This window comes from Somniosus microcephalus, chromosome 13 (assembly GCF_052327205.1).
Source record: "Somniosus microcephalus isolate GS21.2 chromosome 13, FLI_Smic_1.0, whole genome shotgun sequence".
NCBI classification, from domain to species: domain Eukaryota; kingdom Metazoa; phylum Chordata; class Chondrichthyes; order Squaliformes; family Somniosidae; genus Somniosus; species Somniosus microcephalus.
Window position 1 is genome coordinate 130,919,941 of NC_140999.1, and position 24,546 is coordinate 130,944,486.

Sequence of the window (24,546 nt, forward strand, 5' to 3'; positions counted from 1 at the left end):
ATTCCCCTGAGGGATACGGAGATTGTATTGAAAACATACACTGGGCAAATAGTATACCCCATCGGAAAGATAAAAGTAAATGTGGTCTACAATGGTAAAGAAAGTCAGGAAATTGACTTGTATGTGTTACCTGATGGAGGTGTTCCAACAGGGACTGGGAACACTGAAAGGAATTACGGCAAACATCAAGGTTGTAGAACATGCAAACCCAAAATTTTTCAAAGCCAGACCGATACCTTATGCGATACGACCTGCTGTGGAAGCAGAGCTGGAAGGGCTAGAACGTTCAGGAGTACTGTCTAAGATGGACTGGAGCGAATGGGCCACACCCATTGTTCCTGTCATGAAGCGTTCGTTGAGCAACAAGCCGGGGTAACCTGGGAAGGTTCGCATCTGTGGCGATTTCAAGATCACTGTTAATCCAGTTCTTCACACGATGCAATATCCGCTTCCACGGATTGAAGATCGCTTCGCTGTCTGGCGGGAAACACTTCACCAAGATAGACCTGGCGCAGGCGTACCTACAGATGGAAGTTGATGAAGCGTCACGCCAGTATCTCACGATCAACACACATAAGGGCTTATATCGGTATAATAGACTGGTTTTTGGAGTGGCATCGGCTCCAGCGATTTGGCAAAGGGCCATGGAGCAGGTATTGCAGGGAATTCCAGGCACACAATGCTACCTGGACGACATTCTGATTACAGGAGATGATGATAAGGAGCACCTCGCGAATTTGGAGCAGGTGCTCACCAGATTGAAAGAATATGGGCTCCAAGTTAATCGCCAGAAATGTGAGTTCTTTCAAAAGCGAATCTCATACTGCGGCCACGTCATTGACCAGGAGGGGCTCCATAAGTCACCTGACAAGATCGAAGCTGTTGTGAAAGCTCCCGCTCCGGAAAATGTATCCCAGTTGAGGTCGTTCCTTGGGTTGGTTAACTATTACCACAAGTTTCTTCCAAATTTATCCACGGTGTTACACCCGCTGAACACTCTTTTGCAAATGGGAATACCATGGAAGTGGAGCGATGATTGTAAGCGGGCTTTTCAAAAAAGCAAGGCACTGATCACCTCTAAGGAAGTGCTGGCTCACTTTAACCCAACGCTGCCTATTCGCTTAATTTGTGATGCTTCTCCATATGGTATCGGGGCAGTGCTCTCTCATAAGTTTCCAAATGGCTTGGAAAGGCCAGTCGCATTCGCATCCAGATCATTGACCTCCGCAGAGCGCAACTATGCTCAGATAGATAGGGAGGCTCTCAGCCTCGTGTGGGGAGTTAAGAAATTTAACCATTACCTGCAAGGCCAAAAGTTTACGCTGCTGACAGATCACCAGCCGTTGGTTTCCATTTTTAACCCTAAGAAGGGTGTTCCGGTTATGACGGCGCAGAGGCTTCAGAGATGGTCCCTTTTCCTAGGGGCACATCAATATGATATCGAATTCAAAGGTACAAAGCAACATGGTAATGCTGATGGGCTGTCGCGCCTGCCATTACCTACAGCGGAAGAGGCACCGGCAGTTGACCCTGTCGAGATATTTCACTCGACCATCATCGAATGCTTACCAGTCACCAATGCGGATATTGAGAGAGAGACCCGAAACGACCTGACACTGTCTCGGGTCTACGATTTGACAGTGAAGGGATGGCCAGCACATGGCGACCCACTGTCACCAGCATTCTCAGCCAGACGAGAACAGCTGTCCGTCTGTCAAGGAACATTGATGTATGGAACAAGGGTGATTATTCCTCCTAAATTAAGGGAGAGAGTTCTGAAGGAATTGCATGAAGGTCATCTGGGGGGAGTCAAGATGAAAAGCCTTGCTAGGGCTTAGGTGTGGTGGCCAGGTATCGACAAACAAATAGAGGATCTGACTAAAAGCGGCTCAGGGTGCCAAAAAGTTCAAAACGCACCTCCAATTGCACCGCTGCATCCGTGGGAATGGCCTTCAACCCCATGGCAACGTGTGCATATCGACTTTGCCGGTCCATTCATGGATTCCATGTTTTTGATAGCAGTAGACGCACATTCTAAATGGCCAGAAGTGATTTAAGATGTCGACCACTACCTCTGAAAAGACGATCGCAGTTCTAAGAACCATATTTGCAAGGAATGGGTTGCCGGAACAAATATGTTCAGACAACGGACCATAGTTCGTGTCAGAAGAATTCCAGAAATTCATGAAAAAGAATGGGGTGAAACACTATACATCTGCCCCATATCATCCGACTACAAATGGGTTGGCCGAGAGATTTGTACAAACGTTCAAAAAGGCGATAAAGGCCATGAGCGAAGACCATATTCCACTACAACACAAGGTGGACAATTTCCTGATGGCATATCAAAACGCCACGCATGCAGTGAAAAATCAAAGCCCTGCCATAATGTTCTATAACAAGAGGTTGCGGTCCCGGTTGGATTTGTTAAAACCCAATGTGCGTAGGGAAGTCGAAAACAAGCAATTCCAGCACGTAAATAACAAGGCCACTCGGAGTTTGGAAATAGGACAACCAGTGTTGGCCAGGGACTATAGGAATGATAAATGGCAATCCGGAACAATTCGTGCCCGACAAGGACCCTTGATGTACACGGTAGACGTTGGAGAGAACGTAATACGACGTCATGCTGACCAACTTGTGGAATCGAGAACAAGGGTCGACCCCATGTCTACGGCAGAGACACCAGTTGAAGAAGTTATTGAGCCTGTAGCATCTACCTCAGACTCGAACGTACATGATGATGTTCAATCCATAGGAGATCAAATGGATGGGTCACCCCAGCAACGAGAACCAGAGACCCCTGAAAGGCGTTATCCGGCCCGGATCAGGAGGCCTCCTCAGAGACTGAATCTTTGAACAGTTTTGTGTGTAAATTGTATATATGTTATCCATGTAATGTTTAATTTGGGGTGTACACTGTTAAGCTAAAAGGGGAGGAATTGTAGTGTATGTAACCTGTACCACCTTAAAAGGATACCTTAAGGTGATGGACTACTTTTTGATGGCTCCTGTACATTGTAGTACCGGTGGTGACCACACCGGTATATAAACCCTGTGGAGCAAAGTGTATTCCAGTTCAGCCCTGACCCTCAATTACTAAAGACCTGTTTAATTATTTCTGTAGTCTGTGTCCAGTTATTCAGCATAACTAAATTTGGAAACACAGACTCAACAGGACTGAAACCCGAAAACCAGCAGTCCCGTCCCCAACGCGCCCCCATTGACAAAATCCAGCCTAAGATCTAATTGCTGTGCTTTCCTCAGGTCAATTAGAAGTTAATTGTCCTTGTGCAGATCTGGAGGTCTGTTAGCAAGAAGAAGAATGATGATGTGTTTGTTTATAATTTTTTTAAGTGTGGCATGGAAACTTGCATGTGTGACACCCTAAATGTGATCTCACAAAGCTTTTATATAGACACATAAATGGTGTACCAATGGTTACAGCCCATAGTGAGTTGAGCTAGATTTATTCAAATGTTACAGTAACTTACTTAGAAGTTCATTTTAATGGGCTGGATAGCCCAGTGAGTTAATGTGCTTTACCTTTGGGACCTGGGCTCAAATCTCTGCTTATTTGTTGTAAGGGCGTTGAGTGAAATAGTTTGGATAATCCCAGCTGATTTCCTAGAGGACATGACAGTACAAAGCTCCCTCTAATTAGACACTAAATTGACAGTCTTGCTCAGAGAATGCTTCATACTGTCATAATAGAGCTTACTGTTCTGTAGTTGGGAACAAAAGCATGTTGTTGGGGCAGGAGAGACGGAAGTTTTACTCTGGATGTGACAGTGATGTATGTTACTGAGTACCTGGTACAGGTAGACTACCTTTTATCCGAACTTCCGAAAACCGAAACCCTCTAAAAACCGAAGGTTTTTTCGTTCAGCGTAAGTCGTGCGCACGACATGACCAGAGTGGCGCACGACTTACGCTGAGCAGAGGGTCAGCGCAAGTTGTGCGCACGACCCCGACCCCCCCCGCCGACCCCCCCCCCCCCACGGACCCCGACTCCCGCGGACCCCCCCGCCGACCCCCCCCCCCCCGACACATTTCCCAGTCTTATAAAATACCTTCCGAAATCCGAAATTTTCCGAAAACCGAAACACGGCTGGTCCCGAGGTTTTCGGATAAAGGATAGTCTACCTGTACTAACACTGGGTGCCAAAAGTGAAAGATGGCAATCCCCCAACACTGATTTAAAAAAATGTGCGTGACTACCAGAGTGCCCACAACTTTACCAACAAACAGCATGACACCAAACTCAATAGCAAATCTGAAGTAGCTTTAATTCTGAACATTTGAATTAAGTGGGAAAAATACCAAGTTCACTGTGTTCAAATTGTGATGCAGCCATTCCATTAAAATTATATAGAAGCCTGTTTGCCTCTGCTTGTATGTGATGCCATTTTCTGTTGTATCCAAGATTCAGAGTTACTGCAAAGCTAGGCACTTTTATTATGCATCAGATCACTAACGTTCTGGGAAGGAGCACACGTCAGAGTTCCCTCCTAGTCCTAGTGGTCCAGCAATGGTGATGCATTTATGTTTCCTGGAAGTCTTACAGTGGATGTACCAGTCTTGCCTTGTGATCTGGAGAGGTGCTGTTCCCACTTACACATTGGGCTTTTGTTTACTTTGGATTCAGAATATATCTGAATGAGTTCTGGATGCTCACCATCAATGCGTGGTTCTTTCATTGCACTTCCAGTAGAGATTGATGCTTCATGATAGTACATGGAAGAGCTGTGAAATAGTTTATAGTCCCACTGGTCAAAAAAGTCTATCATTAAAAAAGGGAGAAATGGAATATTTTCAATCTGTCTTGTGTGGTCCAACCTGATTATTTAAAAAAAATGTTTACTCTAAGTTTGATGTTTTACTTAATCGTTTTCCACAGTTCTGACCAATATCTCCAACCTTTATCAGATGGAACGTTGATAATGAGGACTAGTTTGTTGTCTATGATTATGAGCCTTGAGTGGCATGAGGTCACATTAATCTTTTCGTCTTGCTTTTGTTTCAGCTGATAAAGCAGAAAATCAAGGCATGTTTGCAGTTGCAGGACAGTAAACTGTTTGTTTCTGTGCTCGAGTACCTCCTCGCAATTGGTAATTTCCTGAACAAGAATGCTGGCAAGGGACAGGCAAAAGGATTTTGTCTTTCTTCCCTGACAAAAGTAAGTTGTGAACAAATTCTACCACACGCTAACCTTAAAGCTGGCCCCTGGTATGATATGAAGATCCATGGACAATGCTGAGCTTTCCTGTCAAAAGGAGGCACTTGCCAATTGCAGTTCAGATGTGTCTGAAAAAACAATTGCAGTGTAGAAAAGCAAATGATATGATGCTGATTGGGCCTCATGCTTGTTTTCTACACTAATTCAGGTGTCAACAAAGTTCTCTCTTGATTTTGCTCAGAAGTAGCATGAATTTTTAAAATTGCGATCCTCAAGTTAAGTTGTAAGAATCTGTCCTGGGATATCACACCGTGACACATCACTCACCTAACTCAGGAGTGAAGCTGCAAATCAAGTGCTGCATTGAATTCTGGGAAATAGTATGTGACCTCCACCAGGAGCCTAATGCTGCTTGGGTTTCACACTGACTACAGAATCACTACAGCTGGTGCTAAGTAAACTTTAAAAACATTTTAAGCTTCATTTTAACATTTTTCTTATATAAGCACAAAGAAATATAAGCACAAAGAAATGACTGCACTATCAGCTCTTCAGCATCATTTAAAAATGTATCTGGCATTTGGATATTGGTGAGTGAAGCTCTGCACACACTTGTAAGCACATATATGCAAATCTCAATTTATCCTAACCAGAAAACAATATGCAGCCAGCAGTATAACTCAAAGCTATGCAGAGTCAATTATTATCAAACTATTATCTACAGTATAACAGCACCCTTAATGATTTGTTCCTGAGCTGCATTTGAATATGGGTTTCTCTAGACATCTAAACATATGATATCAAGTCATAACTGCAGTAGTTCTTTGGAAAAAAAATAGCTGGAATATCTAGTTGATAAAAAATACTGCTTTTTATGTCCCAGTTCAACTCCAAGGCTACATATGGCCACCCTCTGTTGCAAGGCTAGTGCCCCATGGCCTCCAATGTTCAATCAGCGATTTGGGCCTTTTGTCTGGAAGACCTCTTTTCAAGAACAAAATCACCACATCCTTAAGGGCAGCATCGTCCCTTTAACAGCTGCTGGCTCTCGATACCCTATTCAGCATATTCCCAGTGCTTGTCAGTTTATAAGGGGTATTTGATTTACTACTGAATAAGTAGACCCACCCATTAGAACAAACTAAGAATTGTTGAAGAGGAGTGCATAACTCTTTTTGAGTGGAGACCATTCTGTAAGCAGAGTCAATTGCTTGTTTCACAGGAACGCTTATGACTTTAATGTTCCAGAACCATCAACGCAGGATGAGGCTGATAAATGTTGCAGTCTGTAAACTAATGCATTATTTTAGACATGATTACAAACAGCCAAATATTAAAACCCATTTAAAGCATTCATAGCAGGTAGTGTACCAAATAGATTCAATTATGAACTTACTTAAAATGTCACAATTTGTTATTTATAGATACTTTATTACTTTAATCAACTGTCGCTATCCATAAGTAAGAATTGTTCTACTGCTGTGAGCAGCAAATTAATAAATATGTTTATGAAGATTTCCTCTGGTCAATATTTCTCTTAATATCACAAACATGTTTTAAGAAGAATGACTTATAATTTTGCTGGAAATGCGACAGAGGAAATCGCTAAACATTTTAGTGATGTCACTGCACATAGCAAGCAGAACAACCTCTCTCCTTGTATATAGGAACATAGTGACAGGAGTAGGCCATTGAGCCCCTCGAGCCTGTTCTGCCATTCAATGAGATCATGGCTGCTCTGTCACCTAACTCCATATACCCGCCTTTGGCCAATATCCCGTAATACCTTTGGTTAACAAACAGCAATCAATCTCCAATTTAAAATTAACAGTTCATCTAGCATCAATTGCTGTTTGCGGAAGAGAGTTTCAAACTTCAACCACCCTTTGAATATGCAGATGGGAATCATTTTGTGATTCTTGCTGAGCATTTATTACAGATTTCATATGATTTGGATGATAATGCACAATTTTATAAAGGGCTGTATGTCAAAGCTCAAACCAGTATAGTTCATTTTAAAGTGAAATCTAACCTCTATCGGATTAATTTACATCTGAAATTGTCTAAAGGGATTTAGGGATAATCTCAATTTGTCAGTGTTATCTGTTCATAGGTGGCCCAGTTGCAAGGAAAGGACAGGAAGTTCACCCTAGTTCATGCTCTTGTGGAGCAGATTATGTCACAAGAGCCAGCCTTGGCAAACTTTCCCCAAGAGCTCACAGAATTTGAAGATGTTCCTGGAGGTAAGTGGAAACATTTAAATCTAGCAGGGCTATTAGGAAGGGTACAATATCTCCGCATCGTCTGCATTCCTGATGCTGGTCTGTTTCTCTTCCTTCTTAGATTCCATTAAGGGTCTGATTGCTGAGATAGATGGTAGGTAAATACTCCTTTTTATATAGGAAGAGATTTTGTAGGATTCTCTGTCACCATGTAGCAAATTGATATGGTTGGTCTTCTGAGTATCTCAGGGGGAAGGTGTCATCTGGGCATTATTTGTAGCAAAATCATAAAACACTTTGATAAAGAATGTGTTTACATTTTCACCATAAATTACAAATAGAGGAATTCTTCTTGTTGCATCGATTACTGGTGCGTCAGCAACTTTCTAAGTAATTTCTAAGTACAACTCTCCACCTTAGGGGTAAGTTGGCTATTCTCTTTTGGGCGCTCTGCACAAGAGTGGGCACTTGTTCGGATAAGGCCACTTCCTGAATTGGTCACCTCCTGGCTGGTGATCTGAAGACATTGATGGTGCCTGTTGGCATCAAAGATTGTACCTCACAATGCTGCTGATTAAGAAGTATGGAGTGGGGTTGGAGGAAATGGAGTCCGAGGAGAAAGAAAATAAGAGCACCTGCTCAAAAGCAGGTAAAAATAACCAACGGCATTAAACATCCCATTGACACATTTACAGTCTTAATGAAATTGCTCTTTCACAGTATTAACATATATCTGGTGTTAAATGTCTAGGCATATTAGAGTGATATGTAGCACTGCATTTATTTAAACCTGCCAGCCTCCTCACAATCATTTTGTCCTTACATAATCAGTTTTGGATTCCTCTGGGGAGTTAAATATTAAAACCTATTTATTTAAGTGCAATAGTCTTGGTTTTTATTGTAATTCATGTTGCATATGAGCCACTCAATCAATAATACCTCCTCTTGTTAAAGGCACAGCCACTACATTTCACAAATATTTCATGGATGTCACAAATAACTTCAAGGTTGCTAAATGCCTCCTTGGTGGTAATGCTGAGCATGTAGAAGTTATAGGGGGGAACATTTGGTTAGTTAGCGCCTCCTGTTAGCACCACCAGGGGGCGCAAACGACTTACTGCCTGAGCGCGGCGATTTTAGTGCCACCCACGAAATTCAACTAGTGGTTTGCGGTGGCGCTAAACACTACCGCCACGATCTCCTGCGCCCAGAGATCGTGACATCATCCAGGCGCGCATCACCCCAGTAGTGCCCTGGACCGGAAATTGATTCTCGCCCCCTGCCTCAGCGCCTGCCGCTAGGAACGACAGGTAGAGGGGGACGGTTTGCAGTCGGCTGGGAGCTGGGGGAGCACTATTTAAAGGTGTGCGCTTCCTGTTTTTTCCTGTTAGCAATCAATTCTGCCTACGCACGTTGGGAGAGGGAGAGAGGTGTTTGGAGAGATTTGACGGTTTTCTACTTAAAGGTTATCAGGTTCCCATTTCTGTAACCTTTGGTACTACCACATTTACAAGAGTTAATGGGGGCTGTACTGGCTCAGGGCCTCGCCCTCCAGCTTCACCATCGGAGGCAGCGGAGAGAGAGAGAGTTGGAAATGTGGCCAGAGGGAGGAGGGCCAACAGGGCTCTCCACAGGAGACTTTACCCTCCCAGGGTATTCTGGGAGCAGTTATCATATATCCATCTGTCAGAGGAGCAGTGTATTAGAAGGCTCTGCTTCAGCAAGGAGGTGGTCACAGAGCTCTGCCACCTCCTACAGCCAGATCTCCAGGCTCCGCTCAGGACCAGGACGTCTCTGTTGGTGGCAGTGAAGGTCACAGTTGCTCTCAATTTCTACGTCGACGGCTCCTTCCAGGCTTCAACGTGGGATATTGCAAACATCTCCCAGTTCGCTGTCCATTGCTGCATCCGGGAGGTCACAGATGCTCTCTACAGAAGGAAAAGGGAGTAGATCTCATTCCCCATGACCCGAGACAAACAACATGAATGCGCATGTGGCTTCACTAGGATAGTGAGCTTCACCATGGTTCAGGGCGCTATTGACTGCACGCAAGTGGCATTGTGGGGACCTCATCAAAATGCAGAGGTTTTCCGCAACCGCAAAGGCTTCCACTCTCTGAACGTGCAGTTGGTATGCGACCACACACAGCACGTCCTCACCGTCAATGCCCACTATCCTGGCAGCAGCACGATTCATTCATCCTGCGCCAGACTGGTGTTCCAGCACTGTTCTAACCACAGCATGATCTCGCAGCTGGCTCCTCGAGGACAAGGGTTATCCACTCTCCCCCTGGATGATGACACTGCTCCGTAACCCCAACACTCCTGCTGAGCTTGCATACTAAGAACCTCATTGAACAGACCATCAGCATCTTGAAGCAATGGTTCCGGTGTCTTGACCACTCTGGAGGAGCCCTGATCGAGGATCGATTTTCATAGTTGTGTGCTGCATGTTTCACAACCTCGCCATTCTGAGGACCCAGCCATTGCCACCAGGGATTGGTGGACCACCTCAGGAGGAAGAAGAGGGAGAGGAGGATGAAGAGGAGGAGGAGCAGCAACAACGTGGGAGGGAGGCGCTCAATGTTGCTTCTGCAAGGGCCGTTCGTGAACACCTCATTACATAGCGTTTCCGACGAATGAAAGAGCAGATGGCATTTGGGCTCAACAACCACATCATTACAGCCAGCCCACAGCCCCTATGACCAGCCAAAGTTCCAATGAGAAACATGAGGAAATTTGTAACATTGAAATAAACATTTTTATTATTCTGAACAACTGTGTCTTATTAAGCATAACTAATAACAAATAAACACAACAATTTATTAACAAACAGAACCGGTTCTTAGCACATCAAAATAATTCTTAACAATGTAAGCAATATATTTACAAACACATCCAACTTTGGTACAACCCCCTTCCCCCCCCCCCCCCCCCCCATTTTGTCTAAACATTTTAGTTAGTGGGCCTTCCTCAATGATCTCCCTCCCCTTCGCACTTCCCCCCTCCCAACCCTACTGCTCCTCTGTAATGTAGCCCCAGTGGCTGCAGCAAGGCTGGTGAAAGGCTGCTGAGTCTGGGAGCCAGAGACTGCAGATAGCCTTGCAGGACGCCCTTGACCAGCTCTGGGCCTGGAGGGCCTGGCTGCAGATTGCACCAACTCTACATAGGCAACAGCAGTCTGGGCTGGCTGGGTTACAGGCTGCGACAAGTGCACTGGCGGAGTGGCAGTGGTGGGAGCAGGAATGCTGTCATCCTGAGAGAGGACAACACCTTCTGGCTCGACTGACACACTGCCACTCCCCCGGGGCAGAACCACAGCATCCGGAGTAATCTGTTCGAGCACAGATTGCTGGCCTGCTGCGGCACCGTGAGATCCCCGATGGATAGTGGTCACCCCAGCTACGATGGCAGCAGCCAGCGCTTTTGTGGCATCAATCTGAGACTGCATCAGAGCAGTCTGAGAATGGATGGCACCAACCACTGACTCCGTTACAGCAATAAGCCATTGCGTTGTCTCGGCCTGTGCTGCAATAGATGCTGCCACCTCGCCCATTACATGCGGCATGGGGTCTGGGTTTCCACGGTCTCCCTGCAAGTCAACCATCCTCTGCAAAGTGGAAAGGATGTGCTCGATGGTTTGTGTAGAGATGAGAGCAATGCTGGAGGAGGACACCTCCACGCTCCTAGCCAGTGCATCCATGCTCTCGGGCACCTTGCCATTGCACCCATGAGCTCAGTATGCATGCTCATCACCTGTGTGTTCATCGCCGCGATATTGAGGTCCTCATCTGAGTCCTGTGCAGCATAACTCGTGCGCGCACTCACTCTCTGGGAATGGCTCCCGAGCTTCCCTTTCCCCGTGGCGTTACTGCAGCCCGCTGGGTCCCGGAGCTTCACCCACATCAGAGCTAATTCCTCTGCTCCCCTCCAGTGACCATGTGGTCCCAGTATCCGATGTGTTGCCCTTGGGAGACGCAGGCAATGAGGCTCCGGCTTGGTGTTCCTGATCCTCTCCCGCATCGCTGTCACTGGTAGGCTGAGGGACAGGCTGTTCAGATGGTTGCTCACTATCTGAAAGCAGGAAGGCACAAGAGTGGGTTTAACGTGAGGGGAGAGGGGCAGGAAGGGAGCAAGGAATGGAGACAGTATACTTAGATGGAAGGTGGGAAGGGCTCGTGTTGTGAGGGGGAAATGGTATGAGAGAAGAGGGAGAGGTGATGAACATACCGTTGCTGTCCCCAAGGGGGTCGACCTCTCCGACTGCCATAGCGCCCATGACATGGCTCTCAGTGATTCTGTGCACTCGCTCCTCCAGGTCTGTAAGGGGGTGCAGCAACGCCTGACCTCCTCCCGTGCGTAGCTGCTCCCTCCTGTTATGAGCAAGCTTGGCCTGAAAGAAAAAGGACAGCGTGTGAGTGAGTGTGCGGCCATATGCTTGGCAGATGTGCCTACCATAGTTGGATAGCCGTTAATGTCAGCAAGGTGTGAGATGTGGATGTGACTTTTAGTACATGGGTATAGTTGGTGGGTAAGTGTTGGGGATTTGGCAGTTTATACCGTCTGTGCTCAGAGTGAGGTTGAGATGGTGGGACGTAGAAGCATTTCAAGTATGTACTCACCCTGACCACCCGAGTGAGGTCATTGAACTTCTTGCGGCACTGAGTGTGAGTGCTGTGGACCACGCTTCTGGACAAGATGTACTGGGCCACCTCCCTCCACATCCTTGTGAATTCCCGGGGCAATGCCCTCCTGCCAGTGCCTCGGAACAGCACTGCCCGTCAGCGTTCCACAGCCACAACCAGAGCCTCCAATGCCTGATTGCTGAACCAGCGAGCTCTCTCCCTGGACCTCTGAGCAGCCATGAGATTCCTGGTTGAAGAATTGCACCTTCTTGCAGGCCCAGGTCACAAGCAGCAATGATCAGGGTGAGGCTGTGCAGCATGATTGAACCTCCCTTTTAAGAACTGGAAGGTACCAGTCTGTCTGAGGACTAGGTAATTGACAGCTTGAGTAGCGCCCTGTTCCCCGATGTTGGCGCCCTAAGAGAAGTGTGTAGTGCTTGATTTAGCACTCCAGTCACCTCCAGGGGCGCTGGAGACGAATTTCACGGTAGCTGATGCTGGGTGCTAAAGTTTGTGGCCAGCCGCTGTTAGCGCCCCAAAATGGTCGATACCAAATTTTTCCCCCACGGTTCTCTGCTGCACCACCAACAGGCAATGAGAGGTATCGCATCACATACTCCATTTGTTCTAAGTAAACTTTGTCGAGCTGTGGAAATTTTGGCCATGCGAAATACATGAGGTTTTCACTCCAGTAATCAATTTGAACTCAGTTCCAACTGAAACCTTGACATTCACACAGAATGCACTTCAGATTGCAAATCTTTCTGAATAATCAGAATCCGGAAAGATTGCCCAAATCAATTTAAAACAACAAAAATAAATATTAATATACATATTAACATTTTAAACTTTTTCAACAATAAGGCACCAATTTTATTGATCTAGTGAAATTTCTAAGAATCTGAAATGACAGAGAGTTTCAGTAAGACAAAGGCATTAGCTAGTGGCCATGAAATGAAACTAAATTGGAAATGGTTGAACTGAACGAACTGAGACACTCCGCTTACACAAGATCCACTCTTCGAGATGGAAGAATTCATTTTCAGTAGTTGTCAGTTCTCGCTCCACCTCTTGCTGTTTTTCACATTTTGTTGATGTTTTGCTGCATAGATTGGTTCACATTTCACTACAAATAGATGCGGTGCAGTGGAGTATAGGAAGTACGTTTCTCACCCAAGTATAATTCCAGTTATACTGTTCCTTTATTTATTCTATCTGAATGGACACGCTAACCCTGGAGGCTCCCAGAAAGCACTTCTCTGGGTGAGTTCGCGGATGCTCTCGAGCTAACGGCACCATCTCATACTCTGTGCTACAGCTGAAGATGGGATACCATCGACAACACTGGTGTGAGGCAAAGGCAACATAAATTTCAGATCAGTCAAATGGCAGTATTTGCATTGTTGGTGATTTTTTTAAGTGTGTTATCGCACTTGAAATAAGAATGGTTGAGATCTTGTAATTTTCCTGTTGCAACAGTTTTGAAGAACGAGTTTGGGAAGATTATTCAGCACAAAAAAGTATTCAAACCGAAGAACAAGATGAGCTCGGATGGACAGTTCTACAAAGAGCTGAAGGTAATTCCAGGGGAGCAAATTTTCTGAATATGCTGCGATTTAAAATGTCTCCACAGCAACTTTAGCACAATACATTGAATTTGGAAGCCATTTCTAAAGCATGTTGTAGGGAGGACCATTTAATAAAAAGGGAATTTTTAATGGTTTCTCCATTAATGTAGAATCATAAACAATGCATGGTAGATGTCACGTTAATCTAATGGTGCCCCATTGAAGGACATACTACATTGAGGATGCTTTTTATGCAATTTCTCTTGAGGAGTAGGCTCTTAGCATAAAATTCATATCAATGTTAAATTTAATATTAATACTAATATCAGAGGTGTTCTCCAAGTGTCCTGACCAGTATTTATCCCTCTACCAATATCACTAAAACAGATTGTCTGGTCATTATCACATTTCTGTTTGTAGGACCATGCTGTGTGCAATTTGGCTGCTGCGTTTCCCACATTGCAACAGTGACTATACTTCAAAAAAGTACTTCATTGTCTGTAAAGTGTTTTCATAGAATCATAGAAATTTACAGCACAGAAGGAGGCCATTAAGCCCATCTTGTCCGTGCCGGCCTAATCCCACTTTCCAGCACTTGGTTCGTAGCCTTATAGGTTACGGCACTTCAAGTGCATGTCCAAGTACTTTTTAAATGTGATGAGGGTCTCTATCTCTACCACCCTTTCAGTGAGTTGCAGACCCCCACCACCCTCTGGGTGAAAAGATTTCTCCTCAAATCCCCTCTAAACCTCCAACCAATTACTTTAAATCTATGCCCCCCTGGTTCTTGACACTTCTGCTAAGGGAAATAGGTCCTTCCTATCCACTCTATCTAGGCCCCTCATTATTTTATACACCTCAATTAGGTCTCCCCTCAGCCTCCTCTGTTCCAAAGAAAATAACCCCAGCCTATCCAATCTTTCCTCATAGCTTCAATTCCCCAGCCCAAGCAACATCCTCGTAAATCTCCTCTGCACCCCCTCTAGTGCAGTCACATCCTTCCTGTAAGGTGGTGACCAGAAGTGCACGCAGTATTCTAGCTGTGGCCTAACTAGTGTTTTATACAGTTCAAGCATAACCTCCCTGCTCTTATATTCTATGCCTTGGCTAATAAAGGCAAGTATCCCATATGCCTTCTTAACCACCTTATCTACCTGTCCTGCTACCTTCAGGGATCTGTGTACATGCACTCCAAGGTCCCTATGATCTTCTGCATTTCTCAGTGTCCTATCATTTATAGTGTATTCCCTTGCCTTGATAGACTTCTCCAGATTGAATTCCATTTGCCACTGTTCTGCCCACCTGACCAGTCCATTGATGTCTGCAGCTTTCTTCTTCATTATCAACCACACAGCCAATTTTTGTATCATCTGCAAACTTCTTAATCATACTTCCTACATTCAAGTCCAAATCATTGATATATACCACAAAAAGCAAAGGACCCAGTACTGAGCCCTGCAGAACCCCACTGGAAACAGGCTTCCTGTCACAAAAACACCCTTCGACCATTACCCTTTGTTTCCTACCTCTGAGACAATTTTGGATCCAACTTGCCACTTTGCCTTGGATCCCATGGGCTGTTACTTTCATGACCAGTCTGCCATACGGGACCTTATCAAAAGCCTTGCTAAAATCCATATAGACTACATCAAACATACTACCCTTATCGACCCTCCTTGTTACCTCCTCAAAAAATTAAATCAAGTTAGTCAGGCACAACCTTCCCTTAACAAATCCATGCTTTGGAATTCCTGAGGCCGTGAAAGGCGTTATATAATTGCAAGTCTTCTTTAAGATTGTGTTAGGTTAGTGAGTGTAGTACAGAGTAAGCTCATTTCTGCGCTTCAAACCTTCAGAAGGCTGTTATTTCTATATTACATTTTTTAGAAGGTTGTCTTTGTGATACTAAAAAACTTGAGACACAATGTCAATAATTCAGCTGTTATAACTGCCTCCAGGTGCCTCTGAACTCAGTGATAATCCTTAAGATCCTTTATGTATTCACTCATTCTCTCAGGCTGCATCACGGTGTTTGACACAGAGCTCCTTCAAAGCAATCATTGTACCACAGCCTTGCCTCTTTGCCACCACCTGGCTATCAAAACTGCACATGATGTCCCCTCCCCGCACCCATTGCAACAGCACAAACACAATTTATAGCAATGCAAAATAATTTGACAGCATGGCTGGGATTGGGCATCACAGGCTGACATGCAGGGTTAGCAGGTACCATATCTCTGAGTTTTTTAATCATTATTTGCCTGTGCGGGCACTAGGGAAATTCGTGTTGCAGCTCTAGAAAAGGAATAATTTACAAGAATCTGAACAATTCAAAGCTTTAGGTGCCTCATGATATAATATTTGTCAAAACATTGCAAAATACACCCCTGGTTATTAGTACAGGCACCATCAGCTCTGTTTTCCTTTAACTTAATTGTAGATTTTGCATGAGCCAGAGAAGAGGAACATGTGTCACCAGCAAAAGAAGGAAAATTGGGATGTGCACTTGCATGACAGAGAGATGTGGGGGAAGTGCAGGAGCTGGAGTTCTAACAAAATGTTGGCCATGTCAATAAGTCTCTACACTTAGCACATCAGAGGAGGTCAATTTCTGTTATAGTTTGAGACACTGAAGAACCCTGTAAGACAATAATATCAAATCAGCAAGATAATTTAATATCAGCTTTGTCTGAAGATCAGAAATGAATTTGATCATAATGAGCAGCCTTTCTCTAGTTTTCTGAAGTCTTGTCTGTAAAGCGTTTTGAAATAAAATGATCCTTTCTCATTTTGTTTCCAGTCTGTAATTCAAAAATATGAAGCTGAAATGTCTCACTTGACCAAGCAATGTGATGAAATGAAGAAACTCTACAATTGCATCTTGGTAATATTACTAGTGACATTTCTAATTCATTTGCACATTGTATTGTTACCTCTTTATGACAATAACCTCAAATCTGCTTCTGTCTGTTTCTGATAGGTTAAGTTTGGAGAGCCACAGAATCGAGACTCGCAGGAGATGTTCGGATGGGTCTCCTCCTTCATTAAAGATTTTAGGAAAGCTGTCAAAGAACAAAGAAACTGCAGACTCCAAACAGCTCAGAAATAATGCGAAAGCTTGTTACATGAAGCATTCTAGGGTTTTCGTATTCCGCAGTCGAGAAAGAAATGTACCTCAGATTTTATCTAGATTTTTTTCCTGATGCCTCTACGTTGTGTTTCAGATCACCTTCCAGTGCTGGACTGCAGATCAAATCTGTACTCGTGTACCAAAAATTAGCATATTATATTTTGAAAACTGAAATAGAAGCACCAATTTATTCATCGCAATTTTAAGATATTTATTCCCCCCCCCCCCATTTAATTTATCTCCCTCTATGCTACACACCATCTGTGAGAACAACGAGTTGACCTCTTCTCAGTCTCCCCTCAGTGCCATTCACATTAGCTCTTAAGCGGAAACAGTCTAGGATGACTCATTCACCCATTGATGGGATGGATATTCAAGTTTGGAAAGGTCATTGTGAGGAGAACCAGGGGTATGGCCCAGCATCCTATTATTCTGTGGCACAGAATGTTGAAGCACCAGAATGATGTCTCACTCCAGTTTAAGGTAGCTGAGTACTGATTGCATTGGTTTTTTTTCAAGGTATTGTTCAAATCTGAAAGCCTGAATACACGTACCAGACACTGTTACTTGCAGACCAACATACAATTCATCTGTATGCGGAACAATTGAGTGAACTAGGACCAATATGTTGCTCTTATTTTTGATATTTTTATGTGGTGTGTGATGTGAACAACAAAAGACCTCTTTTTTTGATAAGACCATCAAATTCTATTCTTAAAAAAGCTCACAGTGGGTTGAGTGACAATACTATTATGTCTGCCTTGAGTTTAAATTCAATTCAGACTGATGGGAAGACATTTTTTTAAATCTCTTGATGACTGTTTAATGTGCTGAGTAAAATCATTTTGGACAGTCTCAAAACAGCACAAGCCTAGCTAGAATACACCAGTGATTGCCACTAATTGGACAGTCACAGTCAGAGAGACTATAAGGACAGCTCTTATTGGCAATGGAAACATTACTTTACTGCAAGGAGGAAGCGTTCTGAGGTTGTTGGGGGTGGAGGGAGAACAGGAGGGAGGTTTCTTGCTGCTGATGGTAGATACAAAAACTGCAAAACTGTTCTAGGGCTCAGTGTTGTCATCCTTGGAGCTATAACCTGCAGAAAATTCAGGTAAAAGTAATGGAAAATAGAATTTACACAACTCTGTAAAATATAAAAGGCTAAAAATTCGGTCTCCCCGCGCCAGGTCTTTAGTGCCCGAAATTTAGCGCTGGGCCGCATTCCCCTAGCGCCCGCCTGAAATTCAGTAGCGCCGCCCCAAGACGGCGGCGGGCGCTATTGCAGGGTTTGGCCGCCTCGTTTGGGGCGAAGAATGTCAGTTTCCGGCGCCCAGCTGCCGCTGCGGCAACCGATGCGGTGCGGCAGGCTGGGGTACTGCAGGCCTCCTCCTTCTCTTAAGGAGGAGCTGCCTGCAGCCGTGAGATCGCCGCTGGATTTCCCCCGGCAAATGAGCCCGGCACCACGGAGAAGTGCCGGGCTCGCGGGAGTCACACACCAATGCCGCGGGGGGATGGTGCAGGAGTCCGGGGAGGGAGCTGCGGGCAGGCGGCCGCCGGAAAAGCGGCCGGCTGCCGCTCCACCTTTATGCGCCGGCCTTTCGGAGCTGCAAGGCACCGTTTTGCAAACGCTGTTTGCGGCTGCGATGGGCGAGGCGGCCGCAACTGAATTTGGCCATCGGGACGGTTTACCATTGGAACCGGGGCGCTGCGCACACCGATGACATCATCGGTGCCAGTGCAGCGCTACCGGCTAATGCCAATGTTAGGGACGAACTCAATTTCGGGCGTAAAAAACTTCCGGCGCAACCCACTCTATAGCCAGTAAGTGGGCGCAAACGCAACTGAATTTCTAGGCCAAAATAAAGACTGTTGATAGACCATGGTAAACTAATAGAAAAATATTCATTTTTTTTCAAAATCATATGTTTTATGTCTTCATCTTTTTATTAGAACGAGAATTTGAGATTCAGATGTTAAACTTTGTTCATGAGCTTGAGTGCACTGCTCCAGACAAAAGAAATTTAGCTCCAAAGAATTGATTTTTAGAAACATTGAGGGTGCCACTGAGCAACCATGAAACCTGTCATTTCCCCAAGTCTATTTGACATCCACCTACACACCTCTTAACCTAATACGATTTGTGCTGTAGTTTTCAGCTGTGAAAAGCTCCTTTTCTCCAGTCCTGTTCTGTTCATATAAATGGCTTGGGTTTCTGTTTTGCTCATAGATATCATATAAACTTTATTGTTTGGTATTTGATTGGTCTTTCAGAATTGAATGTGTCTTTTATACGATTGACATCTAAGTTCCAAATCCCTTGTCATTTTGTGTCTGTGTATACATCTATCCATCTGTCCGTGTGGTAGTAGTTTCCAGGGCCGACTGCTCTTACCCATGTGCTGAGTCTGTTATATTGTACCTTCTTCTAACTGTATTTAAAAACACGTGTTCAGTGGCATGTCCGATTGGTCTGTAGGTGCTCTGCACCATGCCAGATAATGAAACAGTCCCTGCTAACTTAGTAATGGAGCAGTTATTATGCATTCTCAGCCCACAGTTTAGCTCTTTGATAGGAAAATCAAGGAGGGAGTTACTGTGAGGAAGAGAGCTGAAATTATAGAAAGAAGGAAATGCTCTTGCCATTGTGAAAAAAGAGAATAGAAGTCATGAATATTGAGGGGAAGCTGAGCCTCTGAGAGAGGGCTGCTGTTGGTGGAGCAGGAAGGAGAGGGAAAGTGACAGGAAATAGTTTCATATGAACATGCAAAAAAGGATAGGAAAAGATCAGCTGGTCCATCAACCCATCCCATTCCACATGGTTCACATCATTAAATCCATTTCTCACTTCCCACAATCTCCTGGGAGAGGCAAAATAAAAGGAGGAAAAAGCCTTGGGGTAATTTAGGGAAAACAACTCTGGAAAATGATTCTCCAACCCTCAGCGGTGATCAAGTAAACTCCAGGAGACCACAATAACTGGTACCACTACCCCTGTTAACACACCTTCCTTCTATATCTTGAGATGTCTTCTTGCTGGTAACTGATCTGCAGAGACTCCTGGGCATGTCAACTAGGACTGTTTCTCTAGTTCTTTCTTTTGGTTGAAATAATAAGTTTTATTTGATTAGTTTTGTGGGGTAATTCTGCAAGACTCTACTGGCGAGTGCAGGTTAGGGCCACATTGTTTCAGCTCTCTCCTCGCCACCTAGTGAGGCTCCACGCTGGGGGTGGAGCATTGCAAAATTACCCCTTTAGTGTTTTCATTTGGCAGGTTGACAAGATTACTACAAAGACAGTTCTTCCTCTATTATCCATACAGAAAAAAACCTACAATCCACTTATCACAACAGCCAATTAAAAAAAAGGTATTCCAAGGTTTATCCCTTTAGTACCCTACCACAAAGATCGATAGATTTTTAGATACTAAGAAAATCAAGAGATATATGGATAGTGCCGGATGATGGAGTTGAGGTAGAAGATCAGCCATAATCTTATTGAATGGCGGAGCAGGCTCGAAGGGCTGAATGGCCTACTCCTGTTCCTATTTCTTATGATCTTAAAGCTCATTCCATGGGTTGATCACTTTTTGTGTGCGTAAGAACCTCCTGACATTAGTCCTAAATTTGTCTTTCACTGGTTCAAATCTGTGCCCCCTTGACCTCCTGTCACAATTTATCTATATTTACATTTTCTACACCAGTTTCTATCTTGTATACCACTAACTGTCCCTCTCTCAATTGACTTCTTTCAAGATTGAAGACAACAAGGCCCTGAAATTCCTCAATCCCCAATCCTCTGCTGGAAGTGCAATGGGGCAACAATTCCAGCTGTCAGTTTTGCCCAGCATAGACCTTATCCCAAATATTGATTTATGGGTTATTTGCATAAAGGGGCCACTCCCTGCATGACTGTCTCTTAGAGATATTGGAGAGGCACCTTGGTAGTCAACGGTGGGGTGGTAGTGGTTGGCTGTTTCAGCTCAAAAGTTTAATTTTCAAAGAGAAATGCTGGAGATTTATGTGGAACCACTTTCCTAATAATAATCAATTGCTTTGTGAATCAATGAGGAAACCGGCATTAGACCCTCACTTCCATGCTGGTATAGTAAGTAAGTCTGCATAATGCCAGAGCAGAACTGGCAGGATTTCTGGAGGGATACAATCAAAAAGGCTAATGGAATGTTTGCCTTTATCCCAAGGGAGCTGGAATACAAAAGGTGAGGAAGTTATTGCTTCAGTTGTATAGAGCCTCGGTCAGACCTCACATGGAGTACTGCATTCAGTTTTGCGCACTGCACCTAAGAAAGGATATATTGACCCTGGAGGGGATGCAGCGCAGATTCACCAGAATGTTACCGGGTCTTGGAGAGCTAAATTATGAGGACAGGTTCATAAACTTGGCTTGTATTCCCTTGAGTATAGAAGCTTGAGGGCTGATCTGATCGAGGTGTTTAAACTACTTCCTCTGGTGGGGGAGATCAAGAATAAGGGGACATAATCTTAAAATTAGAGCCATGCTTTTCAGGAGCAAAACCAGGAAGCACTTTTTCACACAAATCTGGAACTCTCTTCCCCCAAGTTTTAACAGCCTTTCAGATTTAACAGCTGCTGGCTGGGTTTCCCAGGGCTTGGGAAAACTGGCAGCTGAAGAGAGGCGAGAAAGACAGGATCCATTAAGATTTTTTCCAGGACTGCTTGTGGACCAGGAGGAGCAGGAGTGCTTGCCCCCTACTGATCAGGAAAAGTGGCTTCCCAACCCATGCTCCGATCTCCCCCACCCCGACCCACGCTCTGATCGCCCCCTGACCCATGCTCCCATCTCCCCCTCCCTCCTCTCCGCTCCCTAGCTGAAGCCTTCCAGTGCAGGCCTTGCCACCTGACACCCAGTCAGCCTCTCAATCTGGCTGGCTACCGGCCGGGAAACGAAGAGAAAAAAATTCAAATGAGGTCCTGCTGTTAAATTCGGCAGAACCTCTGCACTACTTGCATTTCCGGGCACTACGACCCTCTCCCTGTAAATATCAGGGCTTAATTTCCTATCTTGCCAGTCCCACCTTTTTCAATGGGTTAGAATGGAACCAGGTGGGTGCAAGAAATGCCCACTTGCCTCCCATGAAATTGCCCAACATTCTTTCCAACAGGGCAACTGTTGTGAACTGTTTTTATTTGCCATGGTTTTAACCTTCAGATTGATCAGACATGCATCAATTTAAAAGCAGAATGCATGTAGCTCGTGAGCATATCTGCCTAAAAAATACATGAATTGTACGCAGAAGATCAGGATTATTAATGAAGCTTAGCTTGATGGCGTCTAGCATTATGTAACATGCCGTGTTGCAATGTGTATTTTCAGCAACCAATTATCAGTTAATAAATTATTTAATGCATATTATAAATTTGCAATGCTGCATCCGGTTGTCATTAAGCCAGTCTGTCATACTGTAGTTCACAGTAAGAGTTTACCTAGTCCTCTGTCTCTTACTGTCACCATCTGGTGGTGCTACTTTGATTACACATTGTAAGAGCTGCCTAGAGGTGCAATTTTGACTTGCACTGTGCCATATTGCCATCAGCGACAGTAACCCTCCGTGACCGCACTAAAAAAAAATGTTGTTGACATAGTAATAAACAAAAATCAATTTGTTCATATCCATCATTTATAAAATACTCATTTTGACATTTAACTTCCATTTACAAAGCACACTAGGTGTTGCTTCTTTGCTCTTAATCATCCAGATTGTAAAATGTCACATTTGTGTTTGTGTGTGTCATTTTGTTCGCAGCTTTGCTTTTGCATCAGGTGTTCGCATATAACTGTTAGTTGCTTTCACTATTTCCATTCTTTGGTTGCTCAGAGTGTGGATGATGGCAGAGAATTTTACTTTTTTCCCCCCTTCAATTGTTCTCAGTATTTCAGGATCAAATTAATGTAAGTGCTGAAAATGTTCACCTAGCACTATTTAATGACACCTTTCATCAGCTCTCACTTTCAAAGGAAGCACCTGGCAGAATGGTAAGTCCTTAAGCGAGAAAGACTTTCTCTGGTTGCTACATGTATGAACATCCTTTCTGCATAAAGAAATATTTCTCTGTACCTCTCCTAAATTTGCCCTTCTCTAATGAATCGAATGGTCTTCCTTGTTCATATGGAAAAATAAAACAATGAAAAAAGGGTGGGGAGATGTGGAGTAAGTTGTGATATGAATTACCCAGTTGTGATAAACTCACCAGAGACACTCATTAATTTATTGCTCAATTCTTATTCACTCAAGTCACTGCTTAATTAAAAATTATTGTAAATTTTAAATCAGAATGTAATACCTAAAACAAAAGCCAACACAATCCAGTGCTGAGTTTAGGTGACACATTTTTGAAAAAAAATGTTTTCCCCCAAATTGTTTAGTTCAAACATAAGATTAAAAAAAACATTAGGAATGAGATAAAATGATAAATAATTGAAGAACAATCTTTAAGGCAGGAGAGTCCAAGGCTTTTGTCTTTGTGGGCCACTGTCTCCTGGACCCCATATAATGGGGCAATTAATTTTCATATCTCTCACACTGCAGATACTAACCCATCGTGGCATTCTGATTGAGGATTTATCTACCAATGAGGAAACAGCTGAAAGAACTGCCTTTTAAAAGCCGTTGTGCCCACAAAACGCAAATAGAAAAAACCAGGGCATGAGAAGTAGAAGTGTAAATAGAACTGAGCTCCTCGGGCTTTGTGTGCTGGATTGCCAGGATTTGTGGGCTGGATGTGGCCCATGGACTCTAGTTTGGACATCCCTACTTTAACACCGGATAGGATAGGGAAAAAATAGAGAGGGAAGCAAAAAACTGAAGTTATTAAATGAAACACAATAAATAACTCAGAGTGTGGATGATGGCAGCAAAAAGGATTAAAAATTAGATTGAGTACAGAATCATGTACAGTACTAATATGTCTCAAAGACGTCAGATTCTTATATACTTTTTATGTAAAGATTTAGTCAATTCTTTCCTTTAGAATATTTTATTCAATTTTCTGTTTGTTCTTGCAACAGCCAATTTGTAATTAAGTCATCTCTTACCGCTCTTTGAATTCTACGTTGGTCACTATGATTACAGCTATTTGTATGTTCAACCTGGACATCTGAGAACTTACTCTGACACTGACCAAACAATGGGTAATGTGATATTGATTCACATCCTCTGGGTGCCAGTTTGTGGAGTGACAAGTGATAGCTTAAATTTTCATTCCGCTGCACCTATTCCGACAGCCTTTGATATGTTGACGCCTCAGCAACAGGTATTATTTTAAAATGTTTAAAGCAAGCTGTTTGAAGCTAAGGCCTTGCTTTGTAGTACTGTTTTGTCTAATGCATTTTTTTTCTAAACTCACCAGCTCTACTCACTCAATCACAAGCTAAGACAAGCATAGGGAATTTGAAAAACATAAAGGAAAAAGCAAGCATTTCTTACTTCATTAATTATACATTATATACAGACTTAAATGAGCTTTCCTTTTGTTCCTAAAACTGTTCCATTCATCAATTTCCAAAATATAATGCAAGTACTTGTACAATAAACAAAGGAAAATTGAACAGAGCCCCTGTAGAGGGCGCCACACGGCAAAGGATTGCTAGTATTCGTAAGTTGCCGTCAATAGCCCATGAAAAGTCCGTGGGCAGCTGTAAGCATAATGAACGGCGAGCACCGTTCCTTCACCGCTGACTGCAAAATCCAGGCCAATCTCTTCAGGCTTATTGGATTTGTGAATTTATTGGATCTGTGAATATTATTTTTACATAATTCCAAGGACATACCTGTTTATGAACTT

The 24,546-nt window shown here is 43.8% G+C and overlaps 1 protein-coding gene across 1 annotated transcript in view; it reads left to right on the top strand.

Moving 5' to 3' along the window:
- The window catches only part of LOC147108601 (uncharacterized), a 159,957-nt gene extending 137,836 nt beyond the window's left edge, over nucleotides 1–22,121 (top strand). The window contains exons 12-17 of the mRNA XM_086005284.1: nucleotides 5,027–5,179; nucleotides 7,293–7,422; nucleotides 7,523–7,555; nucleotides 13,505–13,602; nucleotides 16,394–16,477; nucleotides 16,574–22,121. Of these exons, the coding sequence (XP_085861410.1) occupies nucleotides 5,027–5,179; nucleotides 7,293–7,422; nucleotides 7,523–7,555; nucleotides 13,505–13,602; nucleotides 16,394–16,477; nucleotides 16,574–16,702 (627 nt within the window). The 3' untranslated portion in view covers nucleotides 16,703–22,121. The remainder of the gene's footprint in view (nucleotides 1–5,026; nucleotides 5,180–7,292; nucleotides 7,423–7,522; nucleotides 7,556–13,504; nucleotides 13,603–16,393; nucleotides 16,478–16,573) is intronic.
- The last annotated feature ends 2,425 nt before the right edge of the window (nucleotides 22,122–24,546 follow it).